Source organism: Protopterus annectens, chromosome 9.part0 (genome assembly GCF_019279795.1).
Source record: "Protopterus annectens isolate FY-2018-M chromosome 9.part0, PAN1.0, whole genome shotgun sequence".
Classification (NCBI taxonomy): Eukaryota; Metazoa; Chordata; order Ceratodontiformes; family Protopteridae; genus Protopterus; species Protopterus annectens.
In genome coordinates this window covers 882,537,067-882,554,136 of record NC_056743.1, presented here as the reverse complement: position 1 = coordinate 882,554,136, position 17,070 = coordinate 882,537,067, and the positions used below count along the sequence as shown (strand labels likewise).

Below are 17,070 nucleotides of genomic sequence, written 5' to 3'. Positions count from 1 at the left end.
GTGACCCCTAACCAGGAAAAGCCGAAAGACATTACTTACTCATCTATCTGCCCAGGTCATGACAAGGGTCAAATGACCAGTCCACTTACCAGGTTAATAAATAAACAAACAAACAAATACATAAATAAGTAAGTAAGTACAGTATAATTAGATGCAAGTCAAAAATGGTGTTGTGAACAGGAAACTAGTTGCTTGACCAAAATAAGAGGAAAACATTAAGGAGGGAATTGTTACAAAAAACAAAGTCAATAACCTTAAGATTTCAAAGTTCAGTGCTGGGACCAGTGTCATTTAACAAATTTGTGTCAGATGATGCACTAAGCTTGAAAATAGAGATTAGTGTATATTCTGATTTGGATGGGCAACCACCAGAAAGACCTACATCATCTTGCATGATGGATTGACAGGTCAACAGCTGATATTTAGTGCAAAAGGTTTAAGGTTATATACTTCAGCTGGGGGACGAGGCCAAATAAAACATATAAGCTTGATGGGATTACCCTAAGTGGGTGAGAAAAGGATTTAAGGGTCATTATCACCCTTAAGTGAAAGCTTGCTATTGTTACCACTCTCTAAAAGAAAGCATGCTATCATTACCACTCCCTGAGAGAAATCAAACTATCATTATCACCCCCCCCCCCAATGAAAGCATGCCATGCAGTGTTAAAGAGTAGTGGTGAAGGCTAATAAACTGCATAGTCTGGTAAGTGGATTACATAGATCCTATAATCCTTCCAAGATATGAATGACTAGTAAGGCTGCATCTTGGAGCACTGTGCCCTGTTTGGATAGCCCCATTCAGAGAAAATTATAGAAAGTTCAATACACAGATTTACCAAAACAGTTTATGAACCAAAAGGGGGGTTGTTTTGGTAGGAGCAGAGCTGAATAAAGATACAGAAAGGAGAAGGTAATGTGAGTGGTAGACGGGGAGAAAAAGGATGGTAGGATCTTAGAATATAATGCATGAGGTCATGGCTATATCTGAGCATGTAACAAGAGCTTCTCCTGTATTGCCAGGGACATGAGAGTATGAAGCCACACCCTCTGCTGCCACCTTTGGACAACAATGATACATTCTGATTTAGGTTTTTAGACTTTTGCAATAAAGCATGGAATTAGAAGGAAGACATACAGAAACCTGTCTTAGCATGGGATGGAAAATACTTTCACTGTGAAAACTCTCCTTCCCTACTGTATCAAGCAAAGGAGGGGGATACCTCCACCTTCATCTATCAGGTGACAACAAAATTCCCCACTTTTGTAAAATCTGAACAAGACATGGCTACTAAAACCACAGTTGCAAGGGAGGACTTAGACGAGAACTGTTATGAGAGTGTGATGCTCCTATCATCCACTGCCAGATATGCATTAACTCTGCATAGTGATATGACCTGATGCCCTCTTGCTTGGTCAGATATCACGTGATGAACTACTTCTTGGATTCGGTTAAGAGGGTCCCTGCATGGGGACCACAAGGAGATGTGGATGACCCTATACTGGGGCACCACTTCCACTTGAACTGTAGTGGAAGAAGGTAAGCTCCCCACCATTTTAATTAAACATCTTTGGCTGACAGAATGTGATGTCCAATGGAAGGCTGGAGATAGTCCATGATGCCAGCACCCAGAACTATGTTCTGACACCAAGAGAATATTCATAAGTGTGTGGTGCCTCTACAGTCATTAATGCCTTACAGCTCATTGCAACTTGCACATCCTCAAGCAACATTTGGTAGACATGCCTGCTGAAACCTCAGAGGTCCAGGATGTAACAGAAGCCATCCATTCCTTTGAGTCAAAAAGGTCAGTGTAGAAGCCTTGGCTTCATTTCAGAAGAGACAGAGCCTATGCTGTCACTTTGAGGACTAGAGTTGTGCTGTCCCAAGTTCTCTGCAGAGTGTGCTTTACGTTGAACAGAGACATTTCTAGAAAGGACCCAATAGCTTTAAAATCTAACCGTACATGACCACATCGAAGACCTGCAGATCCTTATCAAATCTAGAGCAAACTCGGAGAATGGCCTCCACATGGGTTGTAGTAGAAGATAGTGAGTACTGCAGCTATAGAGGTGGAAGAAATTTCCTCTTGGGCAATTTCCCCAATCAACACTGGAGGAGCAAGACCATGGGACCTTGTCACTCTGAGAGGTGTCTGCATTATAACATCAGTGTTATGGGATGTCAAACTGCATATGGTTGAGACCATAAAATTGGTGTTGCATAACACTACAGACAGAGTCCTAACCACTTCTTCCTTGAGACCAGTGGGGGGACTGTATTTCCAGTGCCTGATCCACTCAAGAAGACTAAAATTTGGATCAGTGAGACACATAGTTGAGCCCTTTGAGTCCAAGATGGTAGATAAAAAAAACAATTATGACCCACCTTGTTCAAGACTTTAGACACTCTGTCTGCCAGCAAGGTGGCAAAGTATTATGGCCCATGGGTCCTATGCTAGACGTAGAAGATTACACAGGAGTCTGCCTGAGGATAGCTGGTCAAGATTTCACTGCATTCAGAAAAGAGGTGGTTATGGAAATTACTTTCATTCTTTGGAGCTGTACAAGCAGAATGCAATAATGGTATCCTTTCTTAGGGGATACATGGAGATGAATGACTAAAGGCCCTTCCACCTTCTTCACTATATACTTAGTGAGGTATTTCTGGAGTCTCCTATCACCAGCAGTAACAAGCTCATATGTGAATAACACAGGTTGGTGGTATCTTGGAGGAGGGTCAGTTTCTTCTGGTCTGTCAGAAGCTATTGAAATTGAAAATGGGTGTTATACTGAGTTAACCGGAAAATGGATGCAAGACAACAGTGAATGGAGTCTTCAGTAAAAAAAAAAAAAAAAATCCAATAAAAAATACTAGACTCTTGAAATGCCACAAATATTCACAATATTCACCGTATTCACAAAGCTTTCAAGTAAAACCTCTTATTATCACACTGAGGAAAGGTTTTTAACTGAAAGCTTTGTGAATACGGTGAATATTGTGAGCATTAAATATTTGTGGTGTTTTTAGAGGATAGTATTTTCTATTGGATTTGTGTTATACTGAGTTCTCAGTAGCTGAGGATAAGCTTGGTTTTTGTAGAGAACAGAGGCCACCACTGCAATGGACTTACCTTTAAGAGGTTGAAATCAAGGCCTGACATCTGTTTCTTTGGTCTTGTGATGATACCATAGCCAAGACCTAATGCTGTGCATGAGAGTCCTGTTTGGACACTTTCATCCCCAACCATCCTCCTGGTAACCAAGAGTTTTTTTACTATTAATCATATTGCTCACTGAACTGCTTCCTTGGGTATAACCTCAAAAGATGCTATATTAAAAGGGGGGTGCAGAAAGCTTCCTATACATAGAAGCTGTGGGAGTTTTGACCCCACATTCCATGGCCTTTTTTATTCAAAGAAAACCATAACAAAATCAACAGATGGAAATACAAATTATTTCTTGTGTAACATTATACCACTTGCCTTTGAAGCCAATACCCCACTGGAAGAAAAGCTCAAACCTTGCCTGTGATATAAATAGGGCCTGCTGGAGAGACACACAGACTATTTCTTCTTTGGAATAGGCTCCCTATCCATGTGAAGCAAAACTCCTCCCTAACCAAATTTAAGTGTTACTTAGACAATCAGGTGAGGAAAAAGAAATTCATCCCTAGTTTGGCACCTATGTCTCTAATAGGCACAGCAGCTTGTAAATGGTTTATCTCCCAAGACTCTGCCTACACTTATATAGGGTACCAGAACTTGTCAGAGATTTGGGATGCATGGCTAGGCTTAAAAGGATACCTGGAGGACGACAGTACAAACAAAGTTTTATTGTGAAGCGCTTTTCATTTAGAACAAATGTCCAAACTTATTCAGATACAAATATTATACATTGATTCATTTAAAAACATTCAGAAAAATCGTGTTCAAAATTTGACCAATCATGAAGCTACTATGTCATAGCAAGACTCCTAACATCAAATGCCAACTTACTACTACACAAACTATGAAAAATCTATACGTAATTGAAAATGTATGCATGTATATGTCAAAAATGTACATATGTTTAAATATTCAACATTGACGTAAAAAGCTCCTAAACATAAAACTAAAATATAATAATAAAAACATACAATGAAAAAATGCCCTATATAATTTAGTTTACATGTATAGGTTATAGGTTTGGCCGGTTTAAAAAGCAGACTTTAAAGGATAGATATGTCACCTTTTTGACACTGGTGCTTCATAACTGCTGTACTTTTAACTTGATTGAATCACAATCTCCTACAGAATTAAATATATTTAATATAATATCACAGTGAAATCATGCCATGGTGGAACCAACATTTCAACTTAAAGGAAAATGAATATGCTTTCCAAGCAGTGGTGCGCAAAGATGTATTATTGGGATACATGAGCCAGAGATCACAATGCCATGATTTGTGGAAGTCATTTTACCAAACAAATGACAATTCAAGTCAGCCCTAGAACTGATTGCAGATAAGAGGACTTGTGTCCCAACTGTAATGCTTTGCTACAGAAATTGATCTTGATTTTTTTATTGTACGTTATTACTGCAAACAAAGGTTATGCAATTGCCTGTCTGGTGAAGGATGGACGAGCTAGCTGTTTTTCTATTGTTGTAGTCTTTATATACATTTTAATGGCATGAGAAAAAGGGTTATGGATGTATGGGTTATATTTTTCAAGTGACTCTGTTAACAAATTCAATTACAAAAAAGTAAGCTGTTATGTTAAATGGAGTTTGTGTGATTTCTAGACATAGCTATTGCCATTATAGCTATATGAAGTTATTAGAAAGTATAAACTGTACAATGACAACATGGAATAACCTGGCTTAAAAGTATGGTATTTAGAATGGGCCTTCACTGATTTCTGTGATCATTCCAAATGTTATGCTTTAGTTATTCTGCTTCCTGACACAAAATAAATTGGGTATTTTGTCATAGAATGTTGCCTAAGCGGCAAGCGATTCCTCAAGAACACGAATAATACAGATCTGCTGCTATGCGCTGAAAAGATTCACACTTGTATTTTCTCAACCATATTTCACAAATGAAGCAACAACATAGCAGAAGAACATCTGATTCTGAAAATTTGTAAAAGGAATGTTTTAAATGCAAAACTTTCATTGAAACAAATGTACATATGCATGATGATCTGAATATAAATTAGTATGCAAAATGGTTTATGTTAAGTGCTCTGACAAGTACAGTTATCACCAAAATATTCTGCATTAAAATGTCTTGATTGTTTCATTTCGATATCTGGGTAAATTCCACTCATAGTTGCATTTAAAAAGTGAGTAGACAAAATCTGCACTGGATGCTCAAGAAACAGGACTGCTATTCATCAACAAGTCCACAGGATGCTAAAATACAACAAAAACTACAGCCAAAGCATCACTCAGAAAAAAGAAGTTAAATCTGGGTGCCATGCTTTTCAACTGTCCTGATTTTATAGAAAGTCTAGAGTTTTGCTTCATATTTTTATTCTGTACCTCAAAATGTGTCACTAAATAATGACAGGCATTTGAGTTTCAGGCGTCAAATTTTTCAGAAAATGCATGCTAATGCAAAACCTGTAATACTAGTAACTTTGTAAGTTTATAAAAACAATAATTAAAATCTGTCTTTGATTTTGGGGCTTTGTTCCCACCACTATTTTGGCTTTGATTTCTTTTGCTAACAGGTTTTTATGCTAAGTGCCAGTCTGAGCTTTTTATTCAGCTTAAATGCACTAAGAACACTCATCTCCGATTAGAACTGTCACATGACTTAAATTCTTTTCTGGCATTTGAGCACCTCACACGAAAAAGCACATATATATGAAGAATAGTATCTTCTTCTTCTTCTGGCTTTTCCCAGTTAGGGGTCGCCACAGCGGATCACCTGTCTGCTCATGACTGACAGTGGAGTTTTATGGTGTCAAGTTGCCAGCCTGGCACCCAACCTTCCACAGAAGGCACACACATGCACGCACTCACGCCTAGGGCCAATTTAGAGTGTCCAATCCACCTACAGCATGTCTTTGGGATGTGGGAGGAAACCGGAGGAAACCCACGCAATCACAGGGAGGACATACAGACTCCGCACAGAAGGCACCCCAGCCAAGGATCAAACCAGAGAACCTCTTGCTGTGAGGCGGCAACGCTAACTGCTGCACCACCGTGGCCGCCCCATATGAAGAATAGTATATGCTTGGGTATTCAAACAGCATTTGAAAGAAATGTGTCTATGGTATTCTCTTGTAGTATTGTGTGGGTCAGTAAAATATGCCCACTCTGGCAGGTTCTGACATGTAACATGGCTTTAATAAACAAGTTGAATAATAAACCAAATTGCTACAGGACGTGAGGAATGATATTTAAAATATAAAACATACTGATCAATAAAATAAACTGCTGGCAAGACATGTGGATGATGTTTAAATACTGCATTAAGTTCTCTTCTGGTTTTTGCCCCAGTACACAGGCACAAGTGACATGTGGACACTACATCTCTCAGATTAATGGACAGTATGCCAGTTAAAAAAATGTTTCTACAAGATAGAAGCAATGTTTTGCTGACCCCCAGAAGAACGTCTGGTATTCTGTTAAGGCAGATTTACCAGTCAGTAAACTTTCATTTCCTGTTCCCATCATTATCAAACCTTAATCAAAAAAAGCATTACTCATGATTAGTTTGTGATTAATATATGCATGGGCGAATATTGTGATTAATATATGCACGGGTGAATATTGTGATTAATATATGCACGGACGAATATTGCAAGTAAAAAGTTTCCATTTGAGATATGCTTCTCCATTAAGCCACCTCACTATTAGAGTTCATAGTTGCTGCTTCCTCCATTGTAATATCCATCAGTCAGGTGAGGGGAATGTTACAATTCCATGCATTCACTCAGCTGAAGTCATGGAAAGCTGATCAGAATTAGTGTACCTCTTAGTCTGCTGTTACATAAAACACTACAGCACTTACATAAAAAAAAAATCTGTGACAAAGACAGTAACTCGTGGACATGTGTTGTTAGCTGGTACCATTCATTCAAAAATGGTGTTAAAAAATTCAGGAGTGCCTTCCATCATGTTAGGCTATATTTCCTAAAGGGAGCATGTGTGCAAGATTTAATGTTTGCTTGCTTTGTCATTTCATTTCCCACTTTACTTTTACTAAACACATGGTTAAATGAGATGGGGAAAAGTTTTGAAGCAAACTGTCTGTTATATGTGAAAATCACAGATTATACAGAGGTACACAGTTCAAAAAATGGTATATGTTTAACTACACAAGGTCACTGAGAATACACATACATTATCTCATAACCATTTATTATCAGTTGATATAGGCTCACACAATGTAGACTGTGGCTAAACTAACCTCTCCTGTGGAAGGGCCAAGTGCCATAAGTTGTCTTCTGTTCATTTCTGGAATTATGCACATGTGCCACTGGCAACATATGCATTTCCACATAAACCACTGATTGGTGCTGTCAGAGATAGCACACTCTTGGCTTTGGACCACTCAGAGTCATTCTACCCTCAAGTCATGTCGAACTAGTCACTTCTAAGTATAAACATATACTTCCAACTTAGTATTGTCTGATTATAGTGTCATGTTTTGCTTAGATTGGTACTTACATGCAGGTCTGATGTAGAGTTCTGCCAATTGACAAACATCTGTTTCATCCACATGAGTTTTAGGGAGGATGTTTCTACTTTGATAACTCTTTCTTGCTAAAAATATTTTTTTAGATATATTTTGAAAAAATAAACTGTTGTCTAGATTATATAACTCTTTTGGTAGGAGCCTGTCCTTTCAACATAAATTTAAGTAGGTATGAGTCCTAAATGGTAGAGAAGTACATTTTGAATTCTAATGCATACCTTCTAATATTTCTTTTTTTTTATCTGTCCTTTGTTGACTGGGTTAGTCCCACTAAGCTAGTGGATTCTTTTCAGGTGAGACTCTGAGGTGGTATTTATACAACTAGGGGAAGTTTAGTCAGGGTGTTGGGTAACTTCTTTAATCTTTTCGATAGATGCCGTGTGCTCTTTTATATCTGCCTGAGCTACTGCAGCAGATGGGACCCCTGTTTGACATCTCAGTCAAAATACAACACACTCAGGAGTGCAGCACTCTCTAGTCTGTAATGCTGCACTGAAGTGTCAAAAGACAACACACTCAGGAGTGCAGCACTCTCTACTCTCTAATGATGCACTGAAGGGTCAGGTAAACAGTCACCTGGAATCCGAATGGAACCCACAACCTTCTAGCTTTCTTGCACCAAAACCAAATATGCTACCTACTGCGCCACTGACTCTGATTTTGAAATGATGCAGAATTTGAAAATTTTCTTTTATTTTCTTATAGGGGAAATGCAGCTTTTATAAGCTGACACTTTATGGAGTGCTACCCCATCCCATTATCATAATTTGAGAAAAGCATTTCTAAGTCATACTGGCAATCATCTGTAACATGATTTCGGTCTAATTCTCTTTTTTTATTGAAACAATAATGTGATGTATATTTTTACTGTATGCATTTTCACATATAACATATCTTGCTTTGTTTAGATACTGACTTGGCCTCTCTGAGCTGGATGCAGGAGACCCTTGGATGGCAGTTTAACAGTCAAAGATCACTGATAGTATCTGAACAACAATTTACTAACAAAGCTTTACCAGTTCTCTGGATCTGGATATTAGGAATTTGCCACAAAACTGTCATGCTCCTAACAATACTAACAAATACTGAGAAGTTATCTGGCAGTTATGCACTTCTGATTCAATTTCTGGAATTTTGATTTACCTGGAATTAATAAAGAGACTCTCACTTTCCAAATCAAAAATGAGATCCTTATCTTGTCTTGGTCAACAAAGAGTATTCAATTGCTTATCATAATTGTATCTTCTTTCCAGGTTAAACATTACAGTACAAGATACTTATACCATGTACATGGTGTGCACACTATTTTGCAAAACTGGCAGAAAGATAGACCCAATCATAACAGCACTGAAAGTTGTATAACGGCTGTTTAATAACCTCTCAATTTTATTATGATCAGATTTCATGCTGTAGCAAACACAGCAGCTACCATTAACACTAGACTAAGTGCTTTTTACAGCTGTGATAACAATACATTTTGGTCTGTCACACAAGGAAAAAGTGTTAACAGCTTTTAAAGCTGTTGATTGTCTGGTAATTTTGAGATACATTTCTTGATGTTCGTGTTTCAGACATAAGTTGGTTATGATCAGAAAAGTTGATGATAACCCTTTGTATAGTCATTTTTATCTAACTACAGATTTTCAAAAGCTGCAAAAGTTCCAGAAGTGTTTTTCTATCTCATTATCCATTTTTGGGCCAGAAATGTGTCACTACTAGACATATATCTTAAAACAGAACAATTTTTGGACTTGGCTAAAATTTTAAAAGATAGAGGCAGGGTCCATTCTGGCACTGTGTAAGACTGCATCATCATTTTAGCAGTGCATCTTTTTAAATCATTTTCATTTAGTAATAATAAAAGCTTTACAGTCCCAAATGCATTTCTGCCTCATCATTTCAATGTCCCTTCTCCCAGTATGAAATATCATCTGTTGCAAGAGCACTCCGATAGTATTGGTTAACAAGGAAATATCAGTACATTGTAGAAGGAAAATGTCCTGCTGTGAATATGAAATAAATCATCTGTGGGAACTATGCTGCTCATTTAAAGAGAAGCCCATACAGAACTAAAAAGTAAACTTACTATCGGATGAGAAAGTGATGGTTCTTTAAAACAGTAGAAAACAGGATAGCATGTGTAATCAAATTAGAGCCAGCGGCAGCTATACATACTGAAAGGTAGTTGTTTTCTGAAGGGCACATGAAAATGACAGAATTATTAGATAAATATGTTGGTTGCTTAGTGGCACATATTGTCTATTGACAGCACTACGTGGGGAGAAAACAGTGTATTTTTTACAAGTGAAATAAATTAAAAACACATGAACAGATTTTATCTATATTACTAAAGGGTGACTTTCTAAACATAGCCATTTTCTGCTTGTTGCAATTTATTTCCTTTACAATGAAACTAAACATAGAAATATAATATTGTCCACATATCCAAAATACAATTACTGCACTAACTACACTGTTAGTGCAAAGTATAGAAATATTTTTTCAGATGACACCAGAAAGCCTGTAAGCTGTTTATAAATAATCATAACATTCATTTTGTTATTCTTCAAAAGAACAAGTACAAATCAAATGACTTATGTAGAAAGATGCAAAATTAAACTGCACAAAAATATAAAACAGTGCTGTAGAAAAGTATTAAAAAACACTGGTTAGGAAATTTGGAACTTTTTTGTGTAGTAATTAAAACATGAATCAGGGAAGACGGACAGCTGTTAACATTGTTATGTAGTTTTGTTTTCTGTGTGTGTGAGAATGAACAGTCATTATGTTGATGTGACATTTCTTCTCTACAGTCGAGCCTTTTCGTGATTAGATTTATTTAAGTTGCTTGAAGCTATGTGATACTTAATACAGCAGTGTACATCTGATCACGTATTACATGTTAGAAGTATGTAGAAACAAGAGGAATATTTACCACTTTAATGCTGCCTTCTACCAACAATGTTATATGGTAAGCATAACATGTTAGTAGCTGTAACCTTCTGCTACAGCCATAGCTATGTCTTGTGCTGGGTGGTGCAGCAGTAAGTTAAGGACCACCAATAAAGGAAAAAAAAGGTCCTCTAAACTGTAGCAAACTGCTTCGTACAGGCCTCATACCACACACGGAGCTCTTAAGTGCTTTATCACAGACCACAAATGCAGCATTGGCATTCATTTGTGAATGCTGGTACTGCACTAGAAAGTGACTGGCATCCACTGATCGCACCCCCTCAATACGTTTCACACTGGGTGGCTAACACTTTCACCCCGTCCTACTTACACCTCTGCCTTCAGCACCATGAAAGATAATGAACTTTAAACACCTGACAGTTTTAAATTGCTTTACTATTTATACTAAAATATCTGCAAAAAGATTTTTATGGCCAAACATATTATTGACTGCATGTTACAATTATAAGAATTGGGCATTAAAAATGGAACAGAACTCCAACACACACATGACTGGATGCAAGCAGAGATTTCTAAATATGTTACTGCATAAGTGCCCTTAATACTACTATTAAGGATCATTAATGACTTATGTTTGTCCTCTTTGCAGTGCTGGACACAATGATTTGAGAGGGAGGCACGTTTAGTGAAATTATTGTCAATACTTAAAGAGTCATGCAACATTACAAGTAGCAGTCTGCTAAGCTTTAACAACCCCACAAACCTCTATAAAAGGTGCATTGCTATATAATGCTACAGAAAACATTCTAAAGAATGTATTCATTTCATTAGGAGCCAGACAGACATTCAAAGGCATTTTTGGCAACTGCCGACACCACAGAGTAATTTCAGTGAAGGACATTTTCATCAGTATTGCAGTTTGCACTTCTCACCAATGCTGTGACTGTGGTATTGGCATATATGAATTTGGATACTGTGGGGTGCTTTGAGGTTTGCTGATAGTAGCTTTCTGAAATATTGTTTCATGGTATTGTATCGCAGTAAAATTTCCTTCACTGAGTGAACATGAATCTCATTTAGCCAAGGGAGGGCATTGCTGGCAGTTAAACCTTGATAAAAAATAAGCTTACAACACCGTTGGAAGTGTAAAATGCATTACTGGACTTGGTGCTGTAGTAGCCACTAACTGGGTGGAATATGCTGCAAAAGGTGGGAGAGGATAGACTTCTAAAAACACATGTAGCCACCACATATATTAGATCTTATTGCTAGGAAGTGACTGTAAATCAACAACTAAAGCCTGTACTACTTTGCGCAGGTTGGAACTACTTGTGCAGTTAAGTTGCAGTGTATAAAGATTTAGGAACTTGACATAAAAGAGAGAATCTCTTGGGTATACTCTTAAACTGCAAAGTTTATCACTGTAGACAGAGCTGGCCTACTGGCCCAGAGGTAGGGAATCTGTTTGAGCCAGTGTTTACTTGTGATTGAGAAGGGATCCAAAGAGATGGAATGTTTGGCTGGGTGGAATCAGCTGATCTGGCTGTGCACCTGCTGTCCTATCACAGGGCACAAGTTTGGGACTTTATACTGCTTCTGATCTGAGACCTCTGGTGGAGACCATAAGCCTTATAAGTACGGTTTAATTTGGGGGGTGGATAACAAATGTCTTTTGCAGGAAATGTGGAAACATACAGCTTGCATTCCTAATAACACTGCATGTTGCTTCCTCTGAAAGGCTAACTGCCTGGATGTTGAAGGATGTTGGTTACCCTCTGCACACCATTCACCCTCATGGGATACCTTGCTTTCCAGCCTTAATAAGTTGTATGCCAGGTTCTGCCTCCAAGAAGACAGAAAACCTGCCAAGTAAGGGGTCACATCTACAAGAAATGGTAAGAAGTAGCTGCGGTCTTGAGGATAGTCAGAAGGGGGTCTGAACGCAAGTTGCATGGGCTATTGAAGTAAGGTGGCAAATGGGGGGAGCATAAAATTGCTTACTATTTTACACAGCTGTCAGGCAAACTCTATGGAACTGAAACATCATGCGGTCAGAAAACCTTATTTCTTAGCAAGTGGAAGAATGTTTTGATGTCACAAAAATGTGTTCCTGAAATGGTTTATTCCCTAGTAACTTGTTCCTTTGACCTCCTTGCTTGCAGGTGCGTGCCATGAGACACTGGCTGAGCTTGGATCAGACGAAGAGGATGAACAACACAAGTTAGCTGCAGAAGGTAGTAGTATTGTCAATGGATATCAAGCATGGGACTGTAATCCTATGACAACTATTGGACAGAATTCCCCACAATATAACAGCCCCAAGTCTGAAGCACCTACACAAAAACAAAAGAAAGATTTAACTGAAGACACGTGGGACATCGAAGACAGCTGCAGTCCAAATCAAGGTACTTTTATTGCTTTTGTTAACATTAAACATACAATTCTGTTTGTACAAAAACTCTCCCTTCACATATGCTGTTAGTGAGAATCTATTTGGTGCACTCTGTGTGTGTGTGTGTGTGTGTGTGTGTGTGTGTGTGTGTGTGTGTGTGTGTGTGTGTGTGTGTGTGTGTGTGTGTGTATTTCTGGAGACTGTGCCTTGTAAGTGTATAGACAGAATGTAAGCAACTAAGATGAACATTGTTATAAAGTGATAAAGGTTCTACATCATCAGCATCAGAAACAACAGAAATCATTTAAAGAGATCAAGTTTATACACTCATATAGGTAGTTACTGGGCTTGTAGTCCAGAGGACCATTGAGGATTATAGTCCAAATTTCTAATTGCCTCAAAGCATTGTTTGGTTAAGTGACTTGCTTAAGGCCACACAGTAGACAAATGGGGGCTGAGGGAATCAAACCGTGTACAGCAGAGAGTGCAGATCATAGCCTTAACCCTCTGCACCGAAAGCCAGACTGATGTACTTTTTGTGTACGTTTCATTTTTCCTCATGTCAGTGCTTTGGTGCAGTGGCATCTAGATCTTATTGTAGATACAAATGCACACTTACTATAAATATATGGATGCAGCAGTGTACATCAAATGAATGAAATCCTGATGTCTGTTACATCAACATAAAAATGTCAAAAAACGTAATGTCGACAGCTACTGAGCATGCTCTGAAGATTACACTAAGAGCAGTCAAAACCATAAGGAAGCCTCTCTCATAACCTATGCTAATTACACACGCACATACACACACACACACATATATATATATATATATATATATATATATATATGTATAAAAAACTCCAAGATCACACAAACCCCAGGGAAAAGGCATATTCCCTTAAGCAATGATTGTTTGTCTCACACACATGTTGACTATCAGTCTCTGTTGACAAAATTGTGTTAACCAAACAGATGTTGACTTTTGAGCATTTCATTCAAAAGTACAAAACCAATATATATCCATAATCTACCTATAACCATCCATCTATCTATCTGTGGGTGTACTGAAATGAAAAGAAATACCCAAATACTGATGTTCCCAAAGTCGATCACAAAAAATTGACTTTGTAAACATCGACAAACTGCTCTGCAAGCACCAAGCAACAATCTCAGTGCATGCAAAACTTTAAATTAAAAAATAAATAAATAAAAGAAAACAGTGCTTTTTGCAGGGGCAAGCCTCCCTTCCCTTTCCACATGGGATTGTATACCCACATCTCTTGTTAATTATCTCTACTAACTCAGATATTGCACAATCCCAGGGAAAGAGCATATTTCCCTACCCCGAGAAATGTGTGATCTTGCACACCTGTCAACTGTCTGTGTAGTAAACCATATTTTGTTTTAGCTAAACATGTTGACCAATGATAGATTTATAGGTTTACTTAGGTTTATAGGTTAGTACTAGGCTAAATACCCTTGCGTGCCATTGTAAGCCTAGCCAATTATCCTTTGTGAAACTCGAACCCTGCACCTTGTGTTTGCAATGAAAACACCTTAACCATTAGGCCATCCTGCCAATGTGACGTATTTCAGAGGACCTATACATACAGATAGATATACATATGTGTTGTTGTGTCTTGTTGTGTCTTTCGGCTTTTCCCGGTTAGGGGTCGCCACAGCGAAACTCCGGTCCGCTAATGATTGGCAGTAGATTTTTTTATGTACTGGCTTGCCAGACCTAACGCACAACCTTCAACGAAGGCACGCCCATTCACGCATGTCGCCACACAGAAGACACTCTGAGAATTGAACGGGCAACGTCTAACTGTGAGGCGACAGCGCTACCGCAGCACCACCACCGCAGTGATATATATACATACACACACACCTGCTAAAACATTGTGGCAGTGTAGTTGTAATGGCAGAATTACAGAAGTAAGAACACAATCCAGCACTAAAAAGTGCACAGCACTTAAACACAGTGAAATTGATTTTATTTTTGGGGCGTAGTCTCACAGATTAATCTGCTTCAGCAAAGACCTTCATCAGTGGAATTACAGTAGTTACATACCAGAAAGGCTTGTATTTAAGTACAGTTATATTTAAGCAGTTAATTCAGGGCACCCATTAAACGTTTGAGGGCTGTATCTACAATTCTCAGAAATAGGATTACAGTGAAATAATGAAAAAAACAAAGGCAGCCAGACAAAACCAGACCTCTAACCAATCAACATTGTTTTGCCAGATAACAGCACTAAGACAGGATAATGAATCATTGAGTAGCTGTACTTAAACATCACATACTTTATTACAAAAACAAATACAGATAATTTAGTTAAGTGCTTTCATCCACAGAAATATGATTGGGCTTCATCAGAACTAAGTTAACATTGCAACCATTTTATATATGAAAAAAGTAATGTGCGAAATGACCCTCCTATCAAATATTACAGTCAAAGTGTCACTTAATTGAACTGCATATACAAGATTTCTAAGTAACCGTTAATAAAAAAAAAACACTTTTTAATAATAAATAAGTGATAAAACGCAAAAGATATTAAAAGGTGTTGAGTAAAATGTGTAATATATATCTATACAAACAATTAACATATAAAAACACAAATACTGAATTATGATTGATGACAATTTATATAATCCTCAAACCCCGGCAAGTCTTCTTTTTCTTTCGGCTTTTCCCGGTTAGGGGTCGCCACAGCGGATCACCTGTCCGCTCATGATTAGCAGTGGAGTTTTACAGTGTCGAGTTGCCAGCCTGGTGCCCAACCTTCCACAGAAGGCACACACATACACACGCACTCACACCTAGGGCCAAATTTAGAGTGTCCAATCCACCTGCAGCATGTCTTTGGGATGTGGGAGGAAACCGGAGCACCCGGAGGAAACCCACGCGACCACAGGGAGGACATGCAGACTCTGCACAGAAGGCACCCCAGCCGAGGATCGAACCAGAGAACCTCTTGTTGTGAGGTGACAATGCTAACCACTGCACCCCTCAAACCCCGGCAAGTAAATGTAGTTAATCATGTCTATAGATTGTTAAAGTGTTTATTTAAAAATGCAAATATGTTTTGTAAAACATTTGTATAAAAAATTTACAAAAAATGTATATAGAAAAAATGTGTGTGTATGTGTGTATATAAATATAGATAAATAAATATCTATCTAGCTAATGTAACATTTGTTTACTGGGAAAGACAGACTTGGAACGAGACAATTTTCAGCAGAGACCTGGGGAGAAAAGCTCCAGAGTCATGTCTTTGTGACGTGGGAAAACCCGGAGTAAACGCACACAAATGCAGGGAGGACATGCAGACTCTGCACAGAAGGCACCCCAGCTGAGAACTGAACCAGAGAACCTCTTGCTGTAAGGCAACAACTCTAACCGCTGCACCACTGCTCCGTCCAATATGCAATTTTAATTGTCATTGAGATCACAGCTTTGCAGCTCTTAGTTTGAGGACACTGCTAATAAAAATATTGTCATTTAGACCTGGAGTTGCCCCTGCATTTATTTTCAATTGCTACTGCACCTCCCTATACTCATTTCAGGTCTGCCATGGTCCTCCTCGTGGGTTTGGGAACACTTGCTTCAAGACAGTGAAGAAAAACCTATTATGGCCTTAGTGCACCAGACAATGTTTATTATAAAGTGTTATTTTCTTTTTCCTTCCTAATGCTGTAATAATGTTCATAAATATGCCTAGCCAATGACCTTTCTTTCTTCCCAATATAAAAGGGATCACAAAACTCACATTTACTAATGTATACAATGCCCTTAAAAGAGCAGTTGTAGCCTCTTGGTAGGTTAACAATCTCATCAACAATAATGTTCTCATTTGTATAAATATATTTATATTGATTACATCCACCACATTTTCTTGTTCCAACCTGAACTTCCACTGGGTATTTATCCCACCCCCACCCCCATTCAAATTTGTTCTTAAAAGTTCTTTCATCATTTATAAAGAAATACTGAGTGTTCACCTGGTTTAGTTTATTAATTAGATCATGATCAATTTTTAAAATGTCCCAGTTGTTCTTAAGATTC

General features: G+C 38.1%; 1 protein-coding gene across 1 annotated transcript in view; it reads left to right on the top strand.

The window, feature by feature from the left end:
* Positions 1-17,070, top strand: part of LOC122810604 (zinc finger E-box-binding homeobox 2-like) — a 603,498-nt gene that overhangs the window by 427,961 nt on the left and 158,467 nt on the right. Inside the window, exon 2 of the mRNA XM_044082179.1 lies at positions 12,766-13,008. Coding sequence (XP_043938114.1) covers positions 12,766-13,008 — 243 coding nt within the window. The remainder of the gene's footprint in view (positions 1-12,765; positions 13,009-17,070) is intronic.